Source organism: Sorex fumeus, unplaced genomic scaffold (assembly GCF_029834395.1).
Source record: "Sorex fumeus unplaced genomic scaffold, SorFum_2.1 ptg000109l, whole genome shotgun sequence".
NCBI classification, from domain to species: Eukaryota; Metazoa; Chordata; class Mammalia; order Eulipotyphla; family Soricidae; genus Sorex; species Sorex fumeus.
This window is the reverse complement of record NW_026606166.1, coordinates 2,057,503-2,079,788: the sequence shown is the minus strand read 5'-3', so window position 1 is coordinate 2,079,788 and position 22,286 is coordinate 2,057,503. Positions and strand designations below refer to the sequence as shown.

The window sequence follows — 22,286 nt, the reverse complement described above, 5'->3', positions numbered from 1 at the left end:
CTATCGCTCCCTTCGTGTAAAATTTTAAAAATAGATTATAAATATTTTAATTTCCACTTCGCATACTTTCCTCCTTCATCAACCAAGTTGAGAGCATTCTGAAGGAGGACCCACATCCTGGTTTAACTGAACTAAGTCCTGTTCATACATTATATATAGACTCTGAATCAAAGTTAAATTCTTGGAACCTGGGGCTGAAAAGATAGTACAGTGGGTAGGGCACTTGCCTTGCATGCAGCCAACCTCAGTTCAATCAAAAAAACCCTCATAGTCCCCTGAGCCTCACCAGAATTCACCTCTGAGGTGAGAATCACAACTCAGCCCTGAGTACTGTCAGGTATGACCCCAAAACAATACAAAATTCTTAGAACCTAAATTTACCCATAATAGGAACATTTTTTAAGTAGAACTGTCCTCCCATTATTCATCAATTTTGCTCGAGCGGGCACCAGTAATGTCTCCATTGTGAGACTTGTTGTTACTGTTTTTGGAATATCGAATACGTCACGGGTATCTTGCCAGGTCTGCCATGTAAGCGAAATACTCTCGGTAGCTTGCCAGGCTCTTTGAGAGGGGCAGAGGAATCGAACTCAGGTCAGCTGCATGCAAAGCAAACATCCTACCCGCTATGCTATCGCTCCAGCCCAATAATTACAAAGTCAATATAAAATTATTTAATCACTGAATAAAAGTAATAATAAAAAAAAGCAAAGACCTACCCAGAAAGAACATTGAAATGTAGAAGCCACTCACTAAAACTCATCAAAATATTATTGATTCTAGCTTCTAAAGGGCATTTTACTTCAAAGGAAATTTTGATTAAGACTCAGAAAATTTTCTAAGTGTTTAGCCTATTTCTTAATATCATTCCATTTCATTTACTCTAAAAATACATAAATTTTAATAGCTATACAGAATCATTCTAATTCTTATCTACAACATAAAACCCACAAAAGATAGATCAATTTCATGGATAAAGAAATGATGCATTACCTAGCAAAATGCTCAATTATATCACTTCTCACTAAGTAAGCTCAAAATCATTTATAATCTTATTCAACATATCATATTAACATTTTGTAGGAATCAATGTGGCAACTGAATCACAGTGGTAGGGCGTTTGCCTTGCACGCAGCCAGCCGGAGCTAGACAGGTTCAATTTCTCTGCCCCTCTCAGAGAGCCCGGCAAGCTACTGAGAGTATCTGACCTGCACGGCAAAGCCTGGCAAGTTCCCCGTGACATATTCAATATGCCAAACACAGTAACAACAAGTCTCACAATGGAGACATTACTGGGCCCACTCAAGCAAATAGATGAGGAGGACAGTGCTACAGTGCTTGGAAAGATAGCATATACAACAACCGCATAAAAATTAGAAAAGCTTTTAAAGTGAAGACTGTTTCCCCACCTCCCAGAATTCTACTCTTCTAAAGATTTGTCCACGAAACACTGGATGATTTCACTTTTTGTGGCATTTAGAATAACTGGATGAGGGAATGTAATGGTGTGAAGGGGAAAATATTGAGCCAGAGAGTTACTACAGCAGGTAGGGCACTTACCTTGCACACAGATGACCCAGATTCAATCCCCGGAACTGAATATGGTCCCCTGAGCCCACCACTGGGTGTTGTCTCAAAGCAAAAATAAATAAATAAAGGGGGGGATGCTAGATTACCCTTGAACTCATAGTGTAGAGAAAGAAAGAAACCAAGGGGGTTGAGGAAGAAGAGACAAATGGGAAGCAAAGATCATTTATAATCTTACTATTAAGAGGGGTAGGGGTTAAGGGGACAGAGGAGTGGCAGAGCCAAATATCCAAAGCTGAGTCATCAACACTGAAATCATGGGAAATAACCAAACTAAAATGGTGCATGTCAAGATGAATTCTAGTGGAGGAGGGAGGGAACCTGGGAACACTGGTTGAGGGAAGATGATCTGGTGTAGGAATCAGTGCTGGAACACTGTATGTCCAAAGCCCAACTCTGAATATCTCTGTAATCACAGTGCTTTAGTAACACTTTTACATTCTGGCTACAGGACTGGGTTTACATGGGGCAATGGGGGGAGAGCGTGGGAACAGTCCTAGGACACTGGTGGAAGGAAGAAGGCTCTTTGGTGATGGCTGTGGTGTCAGACTGATGTATATAAGACAAGTATAATTAGCAGCATAATAAATCTCGATATTTCAATTAAAATAGTTTAAAATATTTTTTCTGATGTTCTTTTAGTCTCCAACATTTTTCTTCTCCTAAAGCTTATGGGGTAACAGTAATAAAACCTTTTCTCCATTTTGTATTAGGAATTCTTAGCCTACTCCTTAAAAATAAACAAATAAAAAAAAAGACTCACAAATAAATCTTGGAAGAGAGCAGCACGCTGCAGAGATGTGTCCTCACTCCACGCCAAGCTGACTTACTCAGGGAGCCTCAGTGTGTCCCTCCACCTGCCCCAAAAGAACTCTGGCAGCCACAAACCTCCAGAACCCAATCGTCACTATGCTCATGGCCAACCTTCACAGACTTGTCCCAAGCCCCCTACTCATGAGAATAAATCCACTGAAAAGTCCAGGTATGTGGGACTTGTGACTGAAATCTCCAGGCTCTCACTGCGTTGGGAATGGGCCCCTCTTTCCACCTCCCTGTGCTTCCAGGTTCCTGGCAGTCATGTCCAGAAACTGCCTCTGGGCACCATATAAGCACATTGACAGGCATGATCAGAGAAACAAATAAATCTCAGAAGAGCACAACACACTGCAGAGATGCCTCCAGACCCCAAAATAACAATCCAATTAAAAATTTAATTCTAGCTCTAGCACCCTAATTAAAATTTTAGAATCCCTGGAGCACATGGCCACAACATCTCATTCTGGATGCCACTGATACACCAAAAGTAGCACACCACATATGCTGGGGTGTAAAGTAGAAGGCAACCAACTTTGATCAAAATATTCATAACAAGCAATACAAAATTAATTACTTAGTATCCTTTGGGGCAGTCTTGGGTGATAGTGGGAAATTCAAAATGATGGTGGTGGAAAGGTATAATGGTGGTGGGACTGGTGTTGAAAAATTGAATGTAGTAAATCATTGTGAACTTTATGAAAATAAAAGTTTAAAAAAAAGACCTAAAAACAAAATAAGAAAAAAAAAGAGGCCCCTACGAGACCCCAAGTTGCCACCCACGAACGAGCCCTCTGGCTGCTGTTTGAGCTGCTTATTGGCCGTGATCCCAGAGACTCAGAAACAAATTTTGGAACCCAGCAGCTTTTGGCAGAAACGCATCTGAACTTAGGTTTCCGGTTCTGGGCCCCCCAGGTGGGAACAGGTTTCATGCCTTGGCCTCCTCCCCCTGGCAGCTAGATCGCTGCCATCTTCCAGAGGCCTGTGGACAGCCGCAGTGATGAGCAACACAGGGCCTCATGGGATGGGAGCAGAGCCGGCCCTTCCCTCTTACCCCCCACCCTAACGAGACCCCAAGTTGCCGCCCATGAACGAGCCGTCTGGCTGCTGTTCGAGCTGCCTATAGGCCATGATCCCAGAGACTCAGAAACAAAGCTCAGAACCCAGTGGCTTTTAGCAGAAATTCCTCCAGATTTAATTATTAAAACTTCAGAATTCCAAAATCTCGTCCGCGTGACAACATATGCAATTCATAATCACCAACAGAAAACAAATTGTCCAATGTTGCCTTTCCGACAGATTTGAGTGTTGGGGTAAAGTCCCAAATAACAATGGTAGGTCTGGTGTCGAAATATTGAATGTAATCAAAGTAGAAAGAGAGTAATGTACAAATCAACTGCCACACAGGTATGGGGAGGGTGTGGAATGGGAGGTATTCTGGGGTTTTGGGTGGTAGAAAATGAGCACTGGTAAAGGGAGGGGTGTTTCATCATTGTATGACTAAGACTTAAAACAAAAACTTTGTAACTGCTCTCACAGTGATTCAACAAATTGGAAAAAAAAAAGGACACTAAATTTAAAAGGACCTTTGAGACCAACAAGGTTGAAAACTAATCCTCCTTCATTTGCGTGTATGTGTACGCATATATAAGCATATATAGATATATATACAATTCAATTAAATAAATCCAGTGACCCTTTTCAATCTCTCCCCAAATTTCTAGTAAAACCTTTTCACATTATAGAAATTTTTGCTAAAGCACCAGATTAAAGATAGTTCCTCCTACTCAATATTGCACTTAGTTGGTTTCTTTATTTACTAAAATTACAATGGTAGTATTTCTTTCTAATGTTGAAGACAAACAGCAAAGTCCTTGGAGCCCAAGTTTAATTCATGAACAAAGGGAAAAAGGGTATCTAATGACGAAAACACTGTCACTGTCAGTGTATTCGATACGCCAAATACAGTAACTCTAATGATGAAATGTCACAAAAATATTATTTTCCCATCTACCTGGAGAATGTCAATACATATACAATATTAGATACGAGCACCACTGCACTGCACTGCACTGTCCTCCTGTTGTTCATCGATTTTGCTCGAGCGGGCACCAGTAACTTCTCACAACAAATTACAAGACTTGTTGTTACTGTTTTTGGCATATGAAATAAATCACGAGTAGCTTGCCAGGCTTTGCCATGCGGGCGAGATACTCTCGGTAGCTTGCCAGGCTCTCCGAGAGGGGTAGAGGAATCGAACTCAGGTTGGCCGCATGCAAGTCAAACACCCTACTCCCTGTGCTATCGCTCCAGTCCAGATACAAGTAAGCTGAAGAAAATGTATACATTCAGAATGAAGTCTATTCATATGATCTGAATATCTGTGACCTTCCCAGTCCAAACTCATGTTGCAATGCTAACCGAGTTGATGGGTATTTGGAAGATGCTTCGAGATTAGGGTGGAGACTTCCTGGCTGGGTTTGGTATGTTACAAAAGGGCTATCAGAGGGTAGTACAACGGGAGGGTATTTGCCTCATCTGAGGCTGATCAAGTTCAATTCCTGGCATACCATATGGTCCCAGAGCACAACCTAGGTGATCTGGAAGCTGACACGCCTAAGTTAGCTCTGCAGATACCCTCCCCACAGAAACTCTGAATGTAACTTTGATTTACCAGGTATTACGGTGAGTTGTTAGACAGGAATGAACAATGTAGCAGTACACTGAAGAGAGGGAAATGGTGGTTTTCATTGTTAACATGATACCCCTTGGTTTAGGAAGCAGAGTCAAACTTGTCTTTGCAGGTAGGGCAGAGATGACTCTGACGCAGCAATCTCAGGGCCTGTCTAAAGCACTGGGGAGAAAGGGAAGGAAGCACAGCTTTGCAAAGACATGGTGCCAGATTCCTTCTTGCTAAGACCTAAAGCACCCTGTGCTAAAGAGTACCTCTGCCCCTGTGAGCACACATGTGACTGAGGGCTGCTGACTGAGAGTCCCCAGATGGAGAGTGTTCCTGTCAGCAACAGACATGATGACTAAGAAGAGGAAAACAAAAGGGGTCCAGCCCAGCACTCTCAGTTTCACTCCTGACTGTGAAAGTCTCAATAAAACCCGAAGACTTAGCAGTAGCCTCCGGTTTCTATTCTGAGACAGGACATTTTGAAGCTGAATCTCTGTACCTTACAGACAGACTTCGGGACAGATTTTTAAAAAAAGGGAGAGAAAAAAAAAAAAGAGGAGGTGGAATGATAGCACAGCGAGTAGGGCATTTGCCTTGCACGCGGCTGACCCGGGTTTGATTCCCAGCATCCAACATGGACCCTGAGCAGCACCAGGAGTAATTCCTGAGTGCAGAGCCAGGAGTTAACCCCTGTGCATCGCCAGGTGACCCAAAAAGAAAGAAAAAAAAAAGAATAAGAATCAAAACATTATATAAGTAATCCTAGTAGCAAGAGTTAAAAATAACAAAAGCTATTTAATTCTAATAAGAAATGTGCCAGCACTGAACTACTGGCAAATGTTCTCCATGGAGAAATATCACAATGTCTCAGTGTTTAACTATTTTCAGCTCAATAGATAGCACAGCCTTTCCCAGGCCAAGATTTCAATTGCTTTTTTTCTTAAAATGACTTTCCAGATTAGCATGGAATGTTCATTAGTCCAATTGGAAATTTGGCTAAAGAAGCAGCTGCTTGATAAATGTGAGCTGAGGAAAGATTTTATTCTCTAAGTTCCATATGAAACATAAGATAAAATCACTTTCACAGCCTTGCACAAAGACCTTTATCCTAAATCACTTAACAAAAACCTACATTTCAGTAAGCTCGTTTTTAACATTTCCATTTTTATTTATATGTAGTACAGATCCCTGTATCACTGTATCACTGTCATCCTGTTGTTCATCGACTTCCTCGAGCAGGCACCTGTAACGTCTCCTTCGTCCTAGCCCTGCGATTTTAGAAAGTGCCACATTTGACGCTCTTTCAGGGTCTGGGGAATGAGACCCATCATTGTTACTGCGTTTTGGCATATCGAATTCACCACGGGGAGTTTGCCAAACTCTGCCGTGCAGGCAGGATACTCTCGGTAGCCTGCTGGGTTCTCCAAGAGTATGTACTAGATAATAATATGTCGTGCGGCCGCACGCTTCCGGGAGCTAGGTTTTATATATACTCCGAGCAGAACAGTACATATATAATCAAATATATGATACTTAAGATCAGGTCCTCGCTGCATGAGGAAAGGGACAAACACATGCAGCTGCTGATGCCAGGCAGGTAACGAACACCAATGAACCGGCTCCAGAGGCCAGTCCACATAAGTAACACATGTGTCTGGTTGGAGTAAAGCAACGGAGTATGTGTGTGGTAGGAACAGAGCAAAAATCTTGATTAACAAAATATAAATCTCCTAATCTTTAGCCATTGGTAAAAACAAACTACTGTTGGCAAACACTCTGTGGGTTAAGCTGGCAGGGGAAGGGGGGTGGGGGGTGGGGAGGGGTGGGGAGAGGGCACTGAGAACCAGCTCAGCAAAGCTGAGTGTGTTGTGAGGCTGGAGGCCTGCCTCTGAGTCCCAGCACATCACCACGGTCCCCAGAGCAACACCTGGAGAGCTCTGAAACCAAGGAAACCAGAGCTGGCAATCTCAGCTGACAGTGTTGACTACTCACCCCAAACAGCACCTGCCTGGTTTCTGTCTGGTTGGTTAGTTTTTGGGGCCACCTACCCAGCAGTGCTCTGGGGTTACTCCTGCCTGTACACTCAGGGATCATTCCTTGCTCAGGGGCAAAGGATGCTGGGGACTGAGCCTGGGTGAGTCACGCACAAGGCAAGCGTCCTTCCTGCTGTACAATCTCTCCAGCCCTGAGCACTTGCCTGAGTCTCACAGCAGGAAGAGTGCTGTTGGGCCTTATTATAAATGAGAGATGGTATTTACTCTCAAAAACATACGCTGCTGACTGGTGGAGGGATGGGATCATTGTATAACTGAAACTCAAGCACAAAAATGTGTAAGTCTACAACTGTACCTCATGGTGTTTCACTAATAAAAATTTAAAAAAAAAAAAAAACCATAGGCTGCAACAGGACAGGACCCAAAATTCCAGAGGGCTTAGCAGACCTGCCATCAGAGACCATGAAGGAACCAAGGGCCTTCTCTCTGCCCCTTTCCAAAGTCTATACCAGTATTATAGAACTGAAAGGTCAGAGAAACAAAGATAGGGAGGGCTCTGCTAACAGAAGGGAAGGACGCCAAGCGGCCGCCACCCTAAGCCTCCTCCCAGGGCAGGGCCCACAGCTCACTTAGGCCTGAACTGTCTTGTCCCCTTTCTGGAATCGCACCATCTCAGGGCAGCTACCTAGGTTGATGGTTACCCTTTCTCCTCCCTTCCAAATCGCCATGATGTGCCATGACATTCCTGAGGACAGCGGATAGAAGGCTGGATATGCACATAGTTCTGCCCATCCTCAGGGACTCACTACTTCAACTCTGGCCGGTGATCGCACACTGAATGCAGGGGTTGCATGGGGTCTGTTCTAAAATATAAACTCATCCATTATTAGCACTAGCTCTTTGATTTATACACCTCTTTTCTATAACTGGGCTTATGTAAAAAGTTCTTAAGCAACCAGGTATCACTAGCAGAGAAGGCTCTAGAAGCCCCACTGCGGGCTCTCCTCTCTGCTTGGCCCTCCAGAGTACCTTTCCTCTGCTCCCTTGCCTGACGGCTCGGAAACACGCTCCCTGCACAGGCCCCAACCAGCACTGACAAGGAAAGAGAAACAAAGCACCGCATGTGATGAAAAATTAGTCTGCTGTGGACACATCCCAAAGATCATGAAACAGAAGTCCATGTGTTACTATCCTGACTATACAAGGAACTCCTGTCAGTTGAATCAAGAATGCCTAGAATTTAATCTCATCATAATTTTCGGTGAATGCTGACAAAAGGCAGGCATTGAAAAAGCCATAAAAGTTGTTCAAAATTAAACAATACAACAATAATTTCAAACAAGGAAGCTACGTGTAATCAGTTAATTCTACCATACTTATTGAACAGAGTAGGGGAGAGATTGGAGTGATGGCAGAGTTCAAAGGGTTTTTCCTTGTATGTGTCTGACCTGGGTTTGACCCCTGAAACTGCATATGATCCCCTGAACTGACCAGCTGTGATCCCTAAATTCAGAGTTAGGAGTAATCCCTGAGCACAAATGGATGTAACCCCAAAATAACAATAAGTGAAAATGAACATTAAAGGAAAGGAAAACTCTGTACCATGTGTCTGCTCGATTATTTATTTCACACTCAGATTGCTAAAGCCATAGAAACATGCTAGAAATGATGGTTCATTTCTAACGCTATTCCTAAAAGTACATCTGACCTATTCAAGAGCTAAATGTCACAGACCTGCAGGAAAACATAAAATGGTGGGCCTGTAAAATCAAACCAAAGAGAAATAAGCCAAACACAGAATGGCAATTTTTTCTTACTTGTGAAATAAAACAGATGTAAGGTTTGACTAAGGTAAATGAAACCAAGAAGAGAGAAAAAAAGAAGAGCAATAAGCTGAGCTTACTCTGTGCCTGAAGCTTTTCACGGAAATTCAAAGTGAAAACCAGTTCAGCCTGAGGGCACAGACTGTAGGCCTGAGAACTGCCCTCCCAGCTGAGACACTAGTGTAGTCTGCACCCACCCCAGCTCCTGCCTCCCCTCAGGGCTGCTTTCAAATGTGGTTGTGTTTCACAACCACAGATCACTCTTGTTTGAAAATACTAATCTACTAATAAAACCTTATCTGCAAGATAAGGTATACCCATGCACTTTGCAACTTTTGAAAACTAGTAACAAGTACCATTAACATTATGTACTTTTGGAGGAAAAAGAAAATCTCACTAAAATACATTGAAACATTGGATTTAAATCATGCCTTATTCTTAAAATCCTGAGTTTTAGCCCTTGTGTTGTTTTTAAGGAAACCTTTCAAAATTTCTCCCTTTATTTCTTTCCTGGTTTTGCAGCCACATCTGGTGGTACTCCAGGATCATTCCCAGCAAGCTGCTGGGAAGACCAAACACGGCAGCACTAACGGAGCCAAACGGTCAGGGTCACGGGCGCCCACTCAGGGGTCCTTCTCGCTTGGGAGTCCACATGCAGGGCAGGCACCCCCCCAGCTCCCTCACAGACACATGCACCCTCTGAACTCTCCAAACCATCAAACCTTCATTTAAAATTTTTCTTCTCTTTATCATGCTAGCCCTGAGATTTTTAAGGAAAAAAAAAAATCTCAGGGCTAGGATGAAGGCGACGTTACTGGGGCCTGCTTGAGGCAATCGACAAATAATAGGATGGTCGTGATCGTTGTGATCGTGATCATGCTAAGTGAAATGAACCAGAAAGAGAGGGACAGACATAGAAAGACTGCACTCATCTGGGGAATATAAAGTAACAGAATGGGAGATGAATACCCAAGAACAGTTGAGATAACTACCAGGAGGTTTGCCCCATGGCTTGGAAGCCGGCAGCACATACTGGGGGAAATGGCAGCTCAGATAGAGAAGGGAACACCAAGTAAAGGATGTTTGGAGATGCGAGATGCGCATCTAAAAGTAGACTGTAGATGGAACAGGATGGCCACTCAATACCTCTATTACAAACCAAAACACCCTAAAGAAAAGAGAGAGCAAAAGGGAATGCCCTGCCACAAAGGCGGGGCGGGGTTGGGGGGATAGGGTGCAGGGGTAGGAGGGCTACTGGGATCATTGGTGGTGGAGAACGGGCACTGGTGGAGATGGGTACTCGATCACTGTATAACTAAAACCCAAGCATGAAAGTTTGTAAGTCTATAACTGTACCTCATGGTGTTTCACTAATTTCACTGTCACTGTCACTGTCCTCCTGTTGTTCAACAATTTGCTCGAGCGGGCCCAGTAACATCTCCATTGTGACACTTGTTACTGTGTTTGGCATATCGAATACACCATGGGGAGCTTGTAAGGCTTTTGCCGTGCGGGCGAGATACTCTCGGTAGCTTGCCAGGCTCTCTGAGAGGGGCAGAGGAATCGAGCTAATATAGAAAAAAAAAAAATCTTCTCTTAAAACCTGAATGATTTTGAAAAGCATGTAATTTTTACTTAAATTTCATAGCTACTTAAAGTGAGTTTAAGGGCCAGCAAAACAAACAGGGTGAGTTGAGAGTCACTTGCATATAGCCCCGGGTTCAGTTGCTGGCCCAAGATTCCCTGAGCACAGAAACAGGAAATGGAGCCCCAGCGCGCCACCCTCAAATAAACAAAAAATATCACTATCATTATCACTATCACTATCATCCCGTTGTTCATCGAGTTGCTCGAGCGGGCGCCAGTAACGTCTCCATTCATCCCTGTCACATGCTAGTGTAGCCCGAAGGCATATTGGGGGCTCTTTCAGGGTCAGGGAATGAGGACCATCATTGTTACTGTTTTCAGCATATCGAGTATGCCACGAGGAGCTTGCCAGGCTCTGCCGTGCGGGAGGGATACTCTGGGTAGCTTGCAGGGAACTCCGAGAGGGATGGAGGCTTTGGGGGCAGCCTCTATTCACCTTTACAAGTGTTCCCAGTCAGGCATATATGTGGGCAGGATACTCTTGGTAGCTAGCGGGGTTCTCCGAGAGCAAGAACTAGACAATAAAGAGGTTGCACTGCCACAAATGCAGCCGCACACTTCCAGGAGCTTTGTTTCATAGTCTCTGGATCTTGGCCGTTGATGAGGTTATAGGCCAGTTGGTGGGTGTAACTGGAAGCTACTAGAAGATGGGGGATCTGGGTGGAGGAGGCCTAGTCCAGAACCAAGCAGGCTTGGAGATCTCAGCCCCGGATCCCACACACCTCGGTTCCTCTGCCGGTTCCTTCATGTGTGAGGCTCATCTGAGCATGTGGAGTGTGGTCTTAGCATAGCTCTGGCTGGGTCCCGGAGGTCCTCAGCTGCCAGGGCTCTGCTCGGGGCAGGCAGAGAGGGAAACTCAACCCTATAAATCCTTTAAACCCAATAAAACAAGAAATAGAATGAATTAAGTTTAAGTTCTACCACACCCAAAATATGGCTAGGGTACAGACACTGATTTAAAGAATCGGATAGCCCCCAAAAAAGAATAGGATAGCAAATTTATCCTTTTTTAAAATGGCACAATCCACTAACTTTTCTGTTATTAAAAACAAAACAAAACAAAACAAAAACCCTCAGCTATCTTCTATGTTCCTTTTATTCTTTTATAATGAATGGTGCAAATGTACCAAGATTCCATCATAGGTAATCAGTAAATTCCATTTACCAGGCTACATGGGCTGGAGCAATAGCACATCAGGTAGGGCGTTTGTCTTGCATGTGGCTGACCCGGGTTCATTGCTCCATCCCTCTCGGAGAGCCGGGCAGGCTCCCCCTGGCATATGTGATATAACAAAAACAGTAACAACAAGTCTGACAATGGAGTCGTTACTGGTGCCCGCTCGAGCATACAGATGAACAACGGGAGGACAGTGCTACAGTGCTACCAGGCTACATAAAGTGCAATGTTTGGAACTAAACTGAAGACAAGAACTAGTCAAGCAAGCTGCACTTCTCCTTCCTCTGAAACACCTATTTTAAGTACTGAAGGTTTTATAAATGCCAATCAATTCTGCCTTAAAATTTTTTAAAAAACAAGCTCGCTTCTCCACTCTCATGCTCCCTCATACTCCACTCTGGGCCACTGTGTGCAGGGAGGGAGAAAGAGGTTCTGCAGAAGCCCAGGCAAAAGACAGTTCATTCGGAACACTTCTTAACAGTTCGTTCAGATTATTCTGCAATGTCTAGAGTCCTTCAACTCCAGAAAAGGTTGTGGAGACTGATCAATTTTCATATATCTCTACAAATCAGGGATTTGAGATCTCAAACAGATTGAAGCTAGACTTACTCTGACCATTTAATCTTTGAGGTAACTCTCTTAACTAGCCTCTTATATCAGAGTCATACATCTTTTTTACTATGCATAAATTTCCTTTCCTTGGAACTTTTTTCTCCTGGAAAATTTCCCCCAGTGAGTATCATGACAGATTCAAGCTGTCATGGCTGCAGAGTCCATGGCGACAGCCAAAAGCTGCACCATTCTTGACACGCTGACTTTTAACAGAGCTGAGAAATGAACTCAAGTCACTGTCCAAATTGCTAGCCTTACACTTTTCTGACCAATCATCCCAGTGTTTCCAGCATTTCTAAACCCCAAAATGGCATTCAATATAAGAGAGAGAAAGAGAGAGAATAAAACATCCAGTAGGTGGAAATACCACAAAAGTCTAAAGGCAACATCAACCTGGGGAAAAAAAATACATCAATCGAGTTTCAAATATTTCTATACCAGCAATCAAGAACAGCAGTAAGATTTTAAACGTGTGGTGGGTTTTGTTGTTGTTGTTGTTGTTTGTTTATAAAATTAGAGAATGTTTTTCTTTTAGAATAATCCTTAGCTCCCACCATGCCCACAGCCAAACTCTTCAGCGTCTAGTGAAGAAGCCACCGGTCTTGGCACCTTAAGAACCCAACACGTTGGCAGAGGTAAAGAGATGATCCAGTAACACAGCCCTCACTAGTCAGCTCAGAGTGCTGCTCAGCACCGTGGCCCCTCAGTGCCTGCCAGGCAGACGAGAGAGTAACACCAAGGGTCATTTCTCTAGGGATCGCCTTAATATTCAGGAACTGCAAGAAATTCTGGCTATTTTCCTCTCTGTGTAAAGCTGTCATGATTTACTCTAATCCCTGGGGTTCTTCTCTGTGGTAGTACAATGACTTCCAAAATGCCAAAGGTAAATCAATCACCTCTTTCCTTATTGTCTTTCTAGGGACTGTGTTTATTTGGACAAGCTTTGGTTTGTCGTGGGGGGTTTTCTACTAAGCACATTACCAAGAAAAACAGAAAAAGGTTAAAAAAAAAAAAAGGCCCCCAAAACCCCCATCCCAAAAAAACTTCGTGAAGTTTAAGGAATTAAATAAATTCTATTAATTTGTAACCTATATTTCTCAAATTCAGTATAAATCTTTCTCATAAATCCCTTTGTGATCACACACACACACACACACACACACACACACACACACAAATCATTTTAATCATTCGTTCTTGCACTGATACAAGTTTACCACAGAAAATTATTACATTTTGAACTACAATTTCAACATTATTATAATAATGCAATTTTTGTCTAAATTCCAAATTACAAAGCTATAGAGTGTGGTCACCAGGCTGAGGGCATGCTCCATGCCCAAGTGTCCAGAGCCTGAGCCTCTCCATGGGCTCTCCAGCAAGGAGACAAAAGCAGCCCTCAGCATCTCCAGATGTGCCCAAAAACTAAAAGTCAAATAAACAGACAGATGACAGAGCTAGCGCTCTACACAGACCAAGGAGGGTCTTACTACTCATCTGGAAAGATAATGCTTACAGGAAGGGTGGGAGTAGGAGAAACACCTCTCACTATTCTGCAGCACTGAGCATCGCAGCCAGTGGCCTTCACACAATGAGTCTCTTGAGGTGCCCTCTGGCATAATTGCTGAAAACTGTCACTTAGGTATAGATATACATAAGTATTATCTAGCTGCTAGATAAAATTTATTCTAGAAATACATACAAATAGAATCTCATAACCATTTCACTACTGGATACAGTCAACCAAGCTTCTAGTGACACTAATGGACTACGCAGCTTTGAATGTGAATGATGGAGCCTTTTTCCCTGTCCCCACGATGTTGCCAGTCCTGCCGTGAATGCTGTGGTGATGGTGGAGAGGACCTCAGAGCAAGAGTGCCTGCATTCAAACTGTAATCTGCTTCTGTCTTATGTGACAGGTGGATAGTCTCCTTAAAAAAATCAATTACTCAAGGCTGAGAGTGTTGCTGGAATCGGGCACCGGCTTTGCATGTGATTCGATCCCAGGTACACTGCCAAGAATGATCCCTGAGCACAGAGCAAACCAGAAGTAAATCCTAAGCACTAACTTTAATTTCACAACTTCACTAAATAGATTATGGGTTAATAAAAAGAGAGCTTTGATAACAGCATTACTTCCTACTCTAAGTGTCATAATACCATAACACAAAGTTTTCTTTATACTATCAATTTTCCTTATAATAACTTTTTAGAGATTTTTTTAGTTCATAGCAACTGTGAACAAAAGGTATAGGTCTCCTATATGCCACTCGGCCCCAATGTGCAGGGCCAATTTGGATGGGGAGGGGTGGGGGGTCTCGGGGGCGGTCTAGAGTCATTCCTGGTAGTTCTCAGGGCTTACTCCTGGCTCTGTGCTCAGGAGACAATAGGTGATGCCAGCGCTTTGATCCTGTGTTGACTACATGCAAGGAAATTGCCTTAAACCCTGTGCTATCTATCTCTCCAAACTTCATTAGCCAATTTTTTAAAAGCAACACATTATTTTCTTTGGAGGGATGGGGGGAGGGGGAAGTCAAGGCAATATTTTTAAAAAGGTAAGTGTAGGATATAACGTTGGTTTGCCCTTCCTCCCTGGCTACAGGGAGCTTGGGTTTGTTGATTGCCCCCCAATCTGTCAATTACCTTTGCCTCCTGAGCAGACTCTGCTGGCTTTTAAATACTGTTTTACTCTTCTCCTTAATGTCCTTTGCATGGTTATGACTTCAGAGCAATTGCTTTTTGTATGAACACAGGAAGACAGATAAAAATACAAGTCTGTAACTTGGGAGTTAATTGACTCCAGATAATACCTCCTCGACTTAACACTTAGTTGCCCTTATTTCCAAGATCCCCAAAAGGAGGGTCCTGAAGAGGGAATGGATGGACCCAGGGCAAGCAGCAAGCTACCCTGGCATCAAAATAGGCCTAGCCAAAGTGCCATAATGCTTAACTATAAGTTAAGAGCATGGCCATGGACAAAATCTGTCATTAATAACTAGATTTGGACCCTGCTAGGGTTAGGAATGATTAATCTGGCTTGAGCACTGTATTCCGAGTCTGTGGTGAAATGTCCCCAGGAGAGTCACTCTACAAGCCTAAATGTGTCTATTACTGTGTCTATGCAGAATGGTAAATATTAGGAAGTCCAATTAAGATGTTAATTAAGTTATGTGACTAAGGAGAGGAAAAACACACCTTAAGTGCTATTTTGCCCTTTTGCCCTTGTAGGATGCAGGTGGTCAGGAAGGCTGGAAAAACAAGTTGATTGCACTTCTAGGGGGAGGGGTGGTTTGGGGGTGTGGTTAGAGAAGAGATGATAAAAGTGGTGGCTGAGGAGGGTAGGGAGACAGAGCTGAGACAGAGGAGATAGGGTTCCTGAAAGGCAGAGTGCGAGCTGTGGGCAGAGCAAGAGACAGAGTTAGCCAGCGAGAGTTGGAGAGAGCATTGTGGAGCGAGTTATGGAGAGGGTTGGAGAGCTGAGAGAGAGAGTGGTGAGTTGGGGAGAGAGTTTGGGAGAGAATGGGAAAAAAACAGCAACTGATCAACAACCAGCTTGGCCCTCGTTCCTCCTTGTTGGTCCAAGGCAAGGGCCGTCCCAGGTTGGGAAGCAGTTCAGAAGCACCAGTGGTGGGCGAGCATCCTTCAAATTGTAATCTCTCCTAGTGGTCAGCCAGCTAAAAGCTGTTTACACAGCCTGAGATAGGAGCTTACACAGCTCTGAAAAACAGTTTACACAGCCCATAATAGGAGTTTACACAGTTAAGCTTGAGAAGTCCAACGTAAATTTAAAGTATCATTATTGTATGTACATTCACTAATGTTAGAAGTTAAATACTCACCATATAACATCCAATAAGGAAAGCAGCATTTGCTTGTTTTTTCTGATCAGAGCCAGTAAAATGAATTATTTTCTTCCTTATCATTGTAACGGTCTGCATAAAGATAAACCAATTTTTAGTGATTTTCTTGAATTTATCATTTCTGACACTCTTTTAGGAAGAGGGACAACACCCAGCTGTGCTCAGGGCTACTCCTGACTCTGTGCTCTGGTTCAATCCCCAGTACCACAGATGGTCTCCCAAACTCCCCCCCAGGGAATTGATCCCAGGACCCCCCCCAACCCCGGTCCCGGTCCACCAAGTGCTCAGGAGTAATCCCGAAGCACAAAGTCAGGAGTAAGCCCTGAGCACTGTCAAATGTGGTCAAAAAAAAAACAATAAATAAGGGAGAATTTATCCAGGTGTTTGCCTACAGATGTCCATGTTGGAGGAAAAAAACATTATTTCCTTTAAATTATCGATATCTGGGGTTTTTCTAGCTGTATGTGAATCTAATTCTAATAACTTAGGGGCTTTGTGTTCTTGCAATTCCCTGAACTTCTGTTAGTACATGGCTGCTTTGGAGTTTTTTTTCTTGTTTTTCTAAATAAACATACATTTTCTTTCCCTGTTTTGTACCCCCCACCACTGTTATGTTTAATAAGCATATGAATAATGTTCATCATCACAGAAGTGTAATTAAGGACTATAAGATACTACCCCACACCCACGAATACACGATCCATGAAAAACAACAGCAGTAAGTATTGGAGAAGGAATGGAGAAAAAAATTATCCAGTAGTGTTGGTAGGATATCAGTTGGTATGAGCAGAGAAAAGCTCTGGGGTTTCCTCAGAAGTGTCGGATAGAGCTGCCAGGTGACCCTGCAATCCCACTTGGAGGTATTGATCTGAAGAATCTGGATGCTATCCACCAGAGAGCTGATACCACCCAGATGTGGATGGTGTTCTACGGACAACAGCTAAATGGTGGAAACATGAAGTACCACTGATTGTTTTTGTGTTTTTGTTTTGTTTCAGGGCCATACCAGGAAGTGCTCAGGGGTTACTCCTGGCTCTGTCCTCAGGGATCACTCCTGGAGGGGCTCAGAGAACTATATGGGGTTGCAGATATTGAACTGGGATCAGCACATGTACTGCTGTTCTTGCCCCAAATACAGATGATTGATAACTATAGTACAATGGCTAATACTCATCTATGAAAATGGTGACACTCTGTAGATTGGGGGGTGGGCCCCCGCGAAGAGGCACACAGGCAGCCGAGACTCTCCCCACCCCCCTCAGCTTTATAGGAGTGTCTTGGAGCACAACCATCTTCCACACCCACCAACACTGGCCATGGACTTTCATCCACAACCCCACCTCCTCTAACTTCAATTGTGCATTTCAAGCACAATTGAAATTGTTTTTGTTTTTTTTTGGGGGGGGTGGGGATTGTGGGCTTGGTTGGCGGGGTATAGTTACTTTTTCAGTTTTGGGGGTCATACCTGCAATGCTCAGGAATTACTCCAGGCAGTGCTTGGGGGACCATATGGGATGCCGGGATCCAACCTGGGCCAAGGGGGACTGAGCAGGCAAGCACCATGCCCACTTACTACTGCTCCAACCCCAGGTTTGCTCTGACTGGACGCTGTTTCTTCCTCTCTCCTTTTTTTTTATATCAAAAACAGATGAAATTTTTCAGCAAAATGAAATGCACTGAAGAAAATTATGCAAAGTTAAGGATCTTAGAAGAAAAAAAGGAAAGATTTGGCTGCTTTCACTCCAGTGCAGCAGGATACAGGGCGCTGGCCTTGCACGCAAGCAACCCAGGTTTGAACTGTGGTACCAAATGGTATTCTAAAGTCACAAAAGTGACCCTGAGCACATAGGCCAGAAATAAGCCCCAAGCACTGTGGGTATGGCCCAAAAGCAGGAAGGAAGGAAGGGAGGGAGGGAGGGAGAGAGGGAGATATAAAATTAACACAATAAAAAGACAATCAGAATTAGCAATAGAACTAAGATAACCTATGGAGTAGAGAGCATTTGGAGGAAGACTAGCTGTGGCGGCAGTAATTTTTTTAAGGGGTTAGGGAGATAGTACAGTGGGTAGGACTCTTGCCTTGCAAATAACAAAGGGCTTGATCCCTGGCACCACATGTGGTCCAACGAGCCCAGCCAGTAGTAAGACTAACACTGCCAAGTGTGACCCAAAAACACAATTTTGCTTTTTTTAAAGTGAAAATGGGAGCCAGAGAGATAGTACAGCAGGTAAGGTGTTTGCCTTGCACAAGACTGACCCATGTTCATTCATTGGCACCACGAATGTTCCCTTGGAGTCCCACCTGGAGTGATCCCTGAGCACTGCTGGGTGTGGCTCAAAAACCAAGTTAAATAAAATTTAAAAATTCAATTAAAAGACGGGTTGGCATTTTTAAAAAATAAAATAATACAAAGTTCCTGCCCCCAAATTCAGTATTTCCTACTTGAAGATTTACAGTAAATATGGAACTGGCAGCAGTTCAAAAACTCTTACTTTATGTGACCAATCAAGTTCTTTAAATAAATAAAAGGGTTCTATGTTCAAATAAACATAAATACACTTTCCCAACTCTGTGCTAAAACCTTAAGGATACGCCATTTGCCTGAACTTCCCTGCTTCTTTCATGGTATATGAAGGGTCAGAGTGAAGAGGCATATTACAGTTATCGTGGGAGATTCAAGATAAATGAAAGTGAGAAGAGCCTATTTTCCTTGTATGTTTGCTGACATTCCCTATCACAGTAAAGGCAAGAACAATAAAGAAGAGAAAGTTTCCCAAGTAAGTTTTTCGTTCCATATTTCAGAGTGGCTTACTTTATTAACCTATCTGCGCTGGTTTTTCAAGTTAATACTTGAAATAATTGAGCACCACCAATCAAAATTTTACAGAAAGGAGAGACCCACATGTAACTTTCAATGAGAACTCTGAAAAAGGGACATATATAGGCTCTAACTTTAAAGTTGGGAAGACAGAACAGCAGGTAGGGGACTGGCATTGTACAAGGCCCACCTGGGTTGATCTTCAGCACCACAGATGGTCCCCCATGTTCTGTCCTAAGAAATACCTGAATGCAGAGCCAGGAGAAAGTCCTGAGCACCTCAGGTGCAATCCCCTCCCAAAAGTGAGGGGCCAAGGGGTGGGAGGGAGGATGAGGGGGATGGTACAGGGTAAGACACTTGGTTTGCACCCTGGTGTAACCTCCAATACCACATATGGATTCAGACCTTAACACCACCAGATAAAACTCCTGAGCGAAGCCAGATATATCCTGAGTACCACTGGTGTAGCAAAACAAAAGACAAAACTTAAGTATATTCCAAGTACCCATGTCTTAAAATATAAGACACTGTACTGAAATGGGAGAAAATATCATATACTATTACATCTGAAAAGGAGCTAACATCCAAAATATGGAAAGCACTCATGTGCTTTCTACAAAGCTCAGCAACAAAATCATAAACTGCAGAGAGATGCTGAACAGCCACTTCCTCGGGTAGACAGGCTTACTATTCGAGAAATATAAATCAAAATTAACATGAGGCGTTACCTCAAGCTAGTGAAAATGACCAATTTTTAAAAACTAGGAAACAACTAGTGTTGGGGTGATGCAGACAAAAAGAAGCCTCCATTCACTATTACAACCAGACCATCTGTTTCAGCCACTACAGAAAATAGTATAAAGGGATAGTTCAGTGGGCATGGGGCTTGTCTTGCATGCAGCTAAGTTGGATTCAATCCTTGGCACCATATATGGTCTCCCTCTCCCCTCCCCCACCCCCACAGTGATCCCAGAGTCCAGAGCCCAGAGCCAGGAGTAGGCCCTTAGCACCACCAGCTATGGCCAAAAAAGCAAAACAAACAAAAACACAGTACAAAAACATCTTTCAAAACTTAAAAATAGAACTTTCCTATGACTGAGCGATTCTGCTTCTTGGCATCTGCCCCAAGAACACAAAAATATTAATTCAAAAAGATACATGCACACATTATGTTCACTGGGATCAGTATTTACAATAGTCAAGCTCTGGAAACAACCCAAATGCCCAATGACAAGTGAGAGTATAGATAAATGGAAATATATACATTCAATGGAATAGTACCTCAGATATAAGTGAAGATAAAAACTTGCCTTTTACTACAACTTGGATGGAACTAAAGAGGGTGTTATGTAACGTTAAAAAAAAAAGGCAGAGAGAGAAGACTGGTGTTGCATGATGTCAATCATATGTGGTAAAAAGAGAAACAAAGGCAGGCACGAACAAGGAGCACAGCCCTGTACTCACTGAGAGTACCATGGAGGCAAGGGACCCACAACTAGCAGCGACATGTGATGGTGATGATGGGAGTGCACTAACTTTGTACACCAAAATGCCTTTTGAAACAACACTATTATAAATCATGCTACCTTAATATTTTTAAAAATAAATTAAAACATTTCCTTTGCTTTGTTTTTGTTTTTAAGGGGTCACACCTGGTAATGCTTAGGGGTTACTCCTGGCTCTGCACTCGGGAATCACTCCTGGAAATACTCAGATAACCAGAGGGAACACTGGGGGAAAAGACCTGGGTCAGCTGCCTGAAAGGCAAGAGCCCTCCCTGTTCTACTGTCATTTAACCCTGATATTTTTCTTTCTTAAAACATATATTTTCCTATATATTTTCCTTCCACGTCCCTTCCCAAGAAAAAGTTAACCATCACTTAAATCAAATACTAAGTAAAACAAGACTTTACCTTTAATTTCTTATTTATCTTGCAACAATATCTGTAAATCATTGCCAGATTAAGTGGTCCAAAATCTGCGTAGAAGCTTCAAGAATGAAAAACAAAATAACAAGGTCTATTCTAAGTGTTCTAATATAGATTTTGGAACAAGATCAAATTAAGACAGAAAGGCATACACCAAAATGTGAGTCTCATACCAGGTACAACTTTTCTAATTAAAGGCATATTCTGGTAAACGGCATCTTTTGGAAAGCATGACAAATCTAGCCACAGAGAATATATGAAAATACCTCCAAATAGTTTTGTACACATATTTTCCACAGGCAAAAACATAACTGACTTAAATATACTAGTTTATATTTTGTTATACTACAAACTTTTATTTCACATGTAAACCATTAAGCTTAGGAAGGTTCTTTCCTTTTCTCACCACCTCCCATCTTTTTTATTATCAAAGGCTTAAAAAAGAATTTTGCAAATATCTACTTACTTCTAATTTTCCAAAGCTAATAAAAAAAAGTTAATAACAATCTTTCAAAGGCAATACTTACCTCTCATATTCAAGTTCATTATCTATGCTGAAATAATGTATATTTGATGAACTCTTTGGTCTGCTGTAGAGAATGGCAAAACAAAGGCGATCTGAAATGGAAAAATTGCAATGTTCCTTCCTTCAAGTTACTAAAAAAAATTTCCTATAGAACGATATGCTCTTCAGATGAAGTAAATTTTGTTTCCATGCATGTTCAGATGGTATGGATGCCAATGGGAAGTTTCAAAATGTTCTGGCTATTCTGGTGGGAAGCAATAATTTAGCAAAAATTTAAAGGAAAAATATGTCCTTTAGTTTCAGTTGTGCTAAGTTGCTTTTCACATAGCCATACGATTGACATCTAGAAAAAGAACTATCACAAACTAGTTTCTCTGAGCTAAGAAACTTCAGCCAAATGTAGCGTGCATTCATCTGATGGCCAGCCATCGACCGGAATGACCTTCTCTGGGGTCCCCAAAGTTTTCAAGCTATCAATGAAAGTTGTCTAGTAAGAAATTATATATTTTAAATAAGGGCGAAAAATAAGTGAGGGCTAAAGTACACAAACACCAAAATAAGCCAACATAAGATCACAAAACTGTTCTTAGGAATTATCACTTAATTTAAAAAAAAATCAGAATCACAACTTCTGTAGTGCGTGTGTTTGTGCACGCGTGCACCTCTGCGTGTGTGCGTGCATGTTGTGTGGGTGTGCATGCAGCGTGTGACTGCGTGTGCGTGGGTGTGCGTGCACACGTGTGTACATGCACGTGTGGGTGCATGCAGCGTGTGGCTGCGTGTGCGGGGGTGTGCGTGCACACGTGTGTACATGCACGTG

The 22,286-nt window shown here is 42.7% G+C and overlaps 1 protein-coding gene across 18 annotated transcripts in view; it reads right to left on the bottom strand.

Annotated features, from left to right (window-relative positions):
- The window catches only part of CDC14B (cell division cycle 14B), a 102,106-nt gene that overhangs the window by 44,593 nt on the left and 35,227 nt on the right, over positions 1-22,286 (bottom strand). For 14 of the 18 annotated variants that reach the window (XM_056134861.1, XM_056134862.1, XM_056134865.1 and 11 more), the window contains 3 exons: positions 21,468-21,558; positions 20,926-21,001; positions 16,173-16,265 (listed from right to left, as the gene is read on the bottom strand). In XM_056134861.1, the coding sequence (XP_055990836.1) occupies positions 16,173-16,265; positions 20,926-21,001; positions 21,468-21,558 (260 nt within the window). The remainder of the gene's footprint in view (positions 1-16,172; positions 16,266-20,925; positions 21,002-21,467; positions 21,559-22,286) is intronic. The other 4 variants (XM_056134875.1, XM_056134874.1, XM_056134872.1 and 1 more) reach the window with 3 other exon arrangements.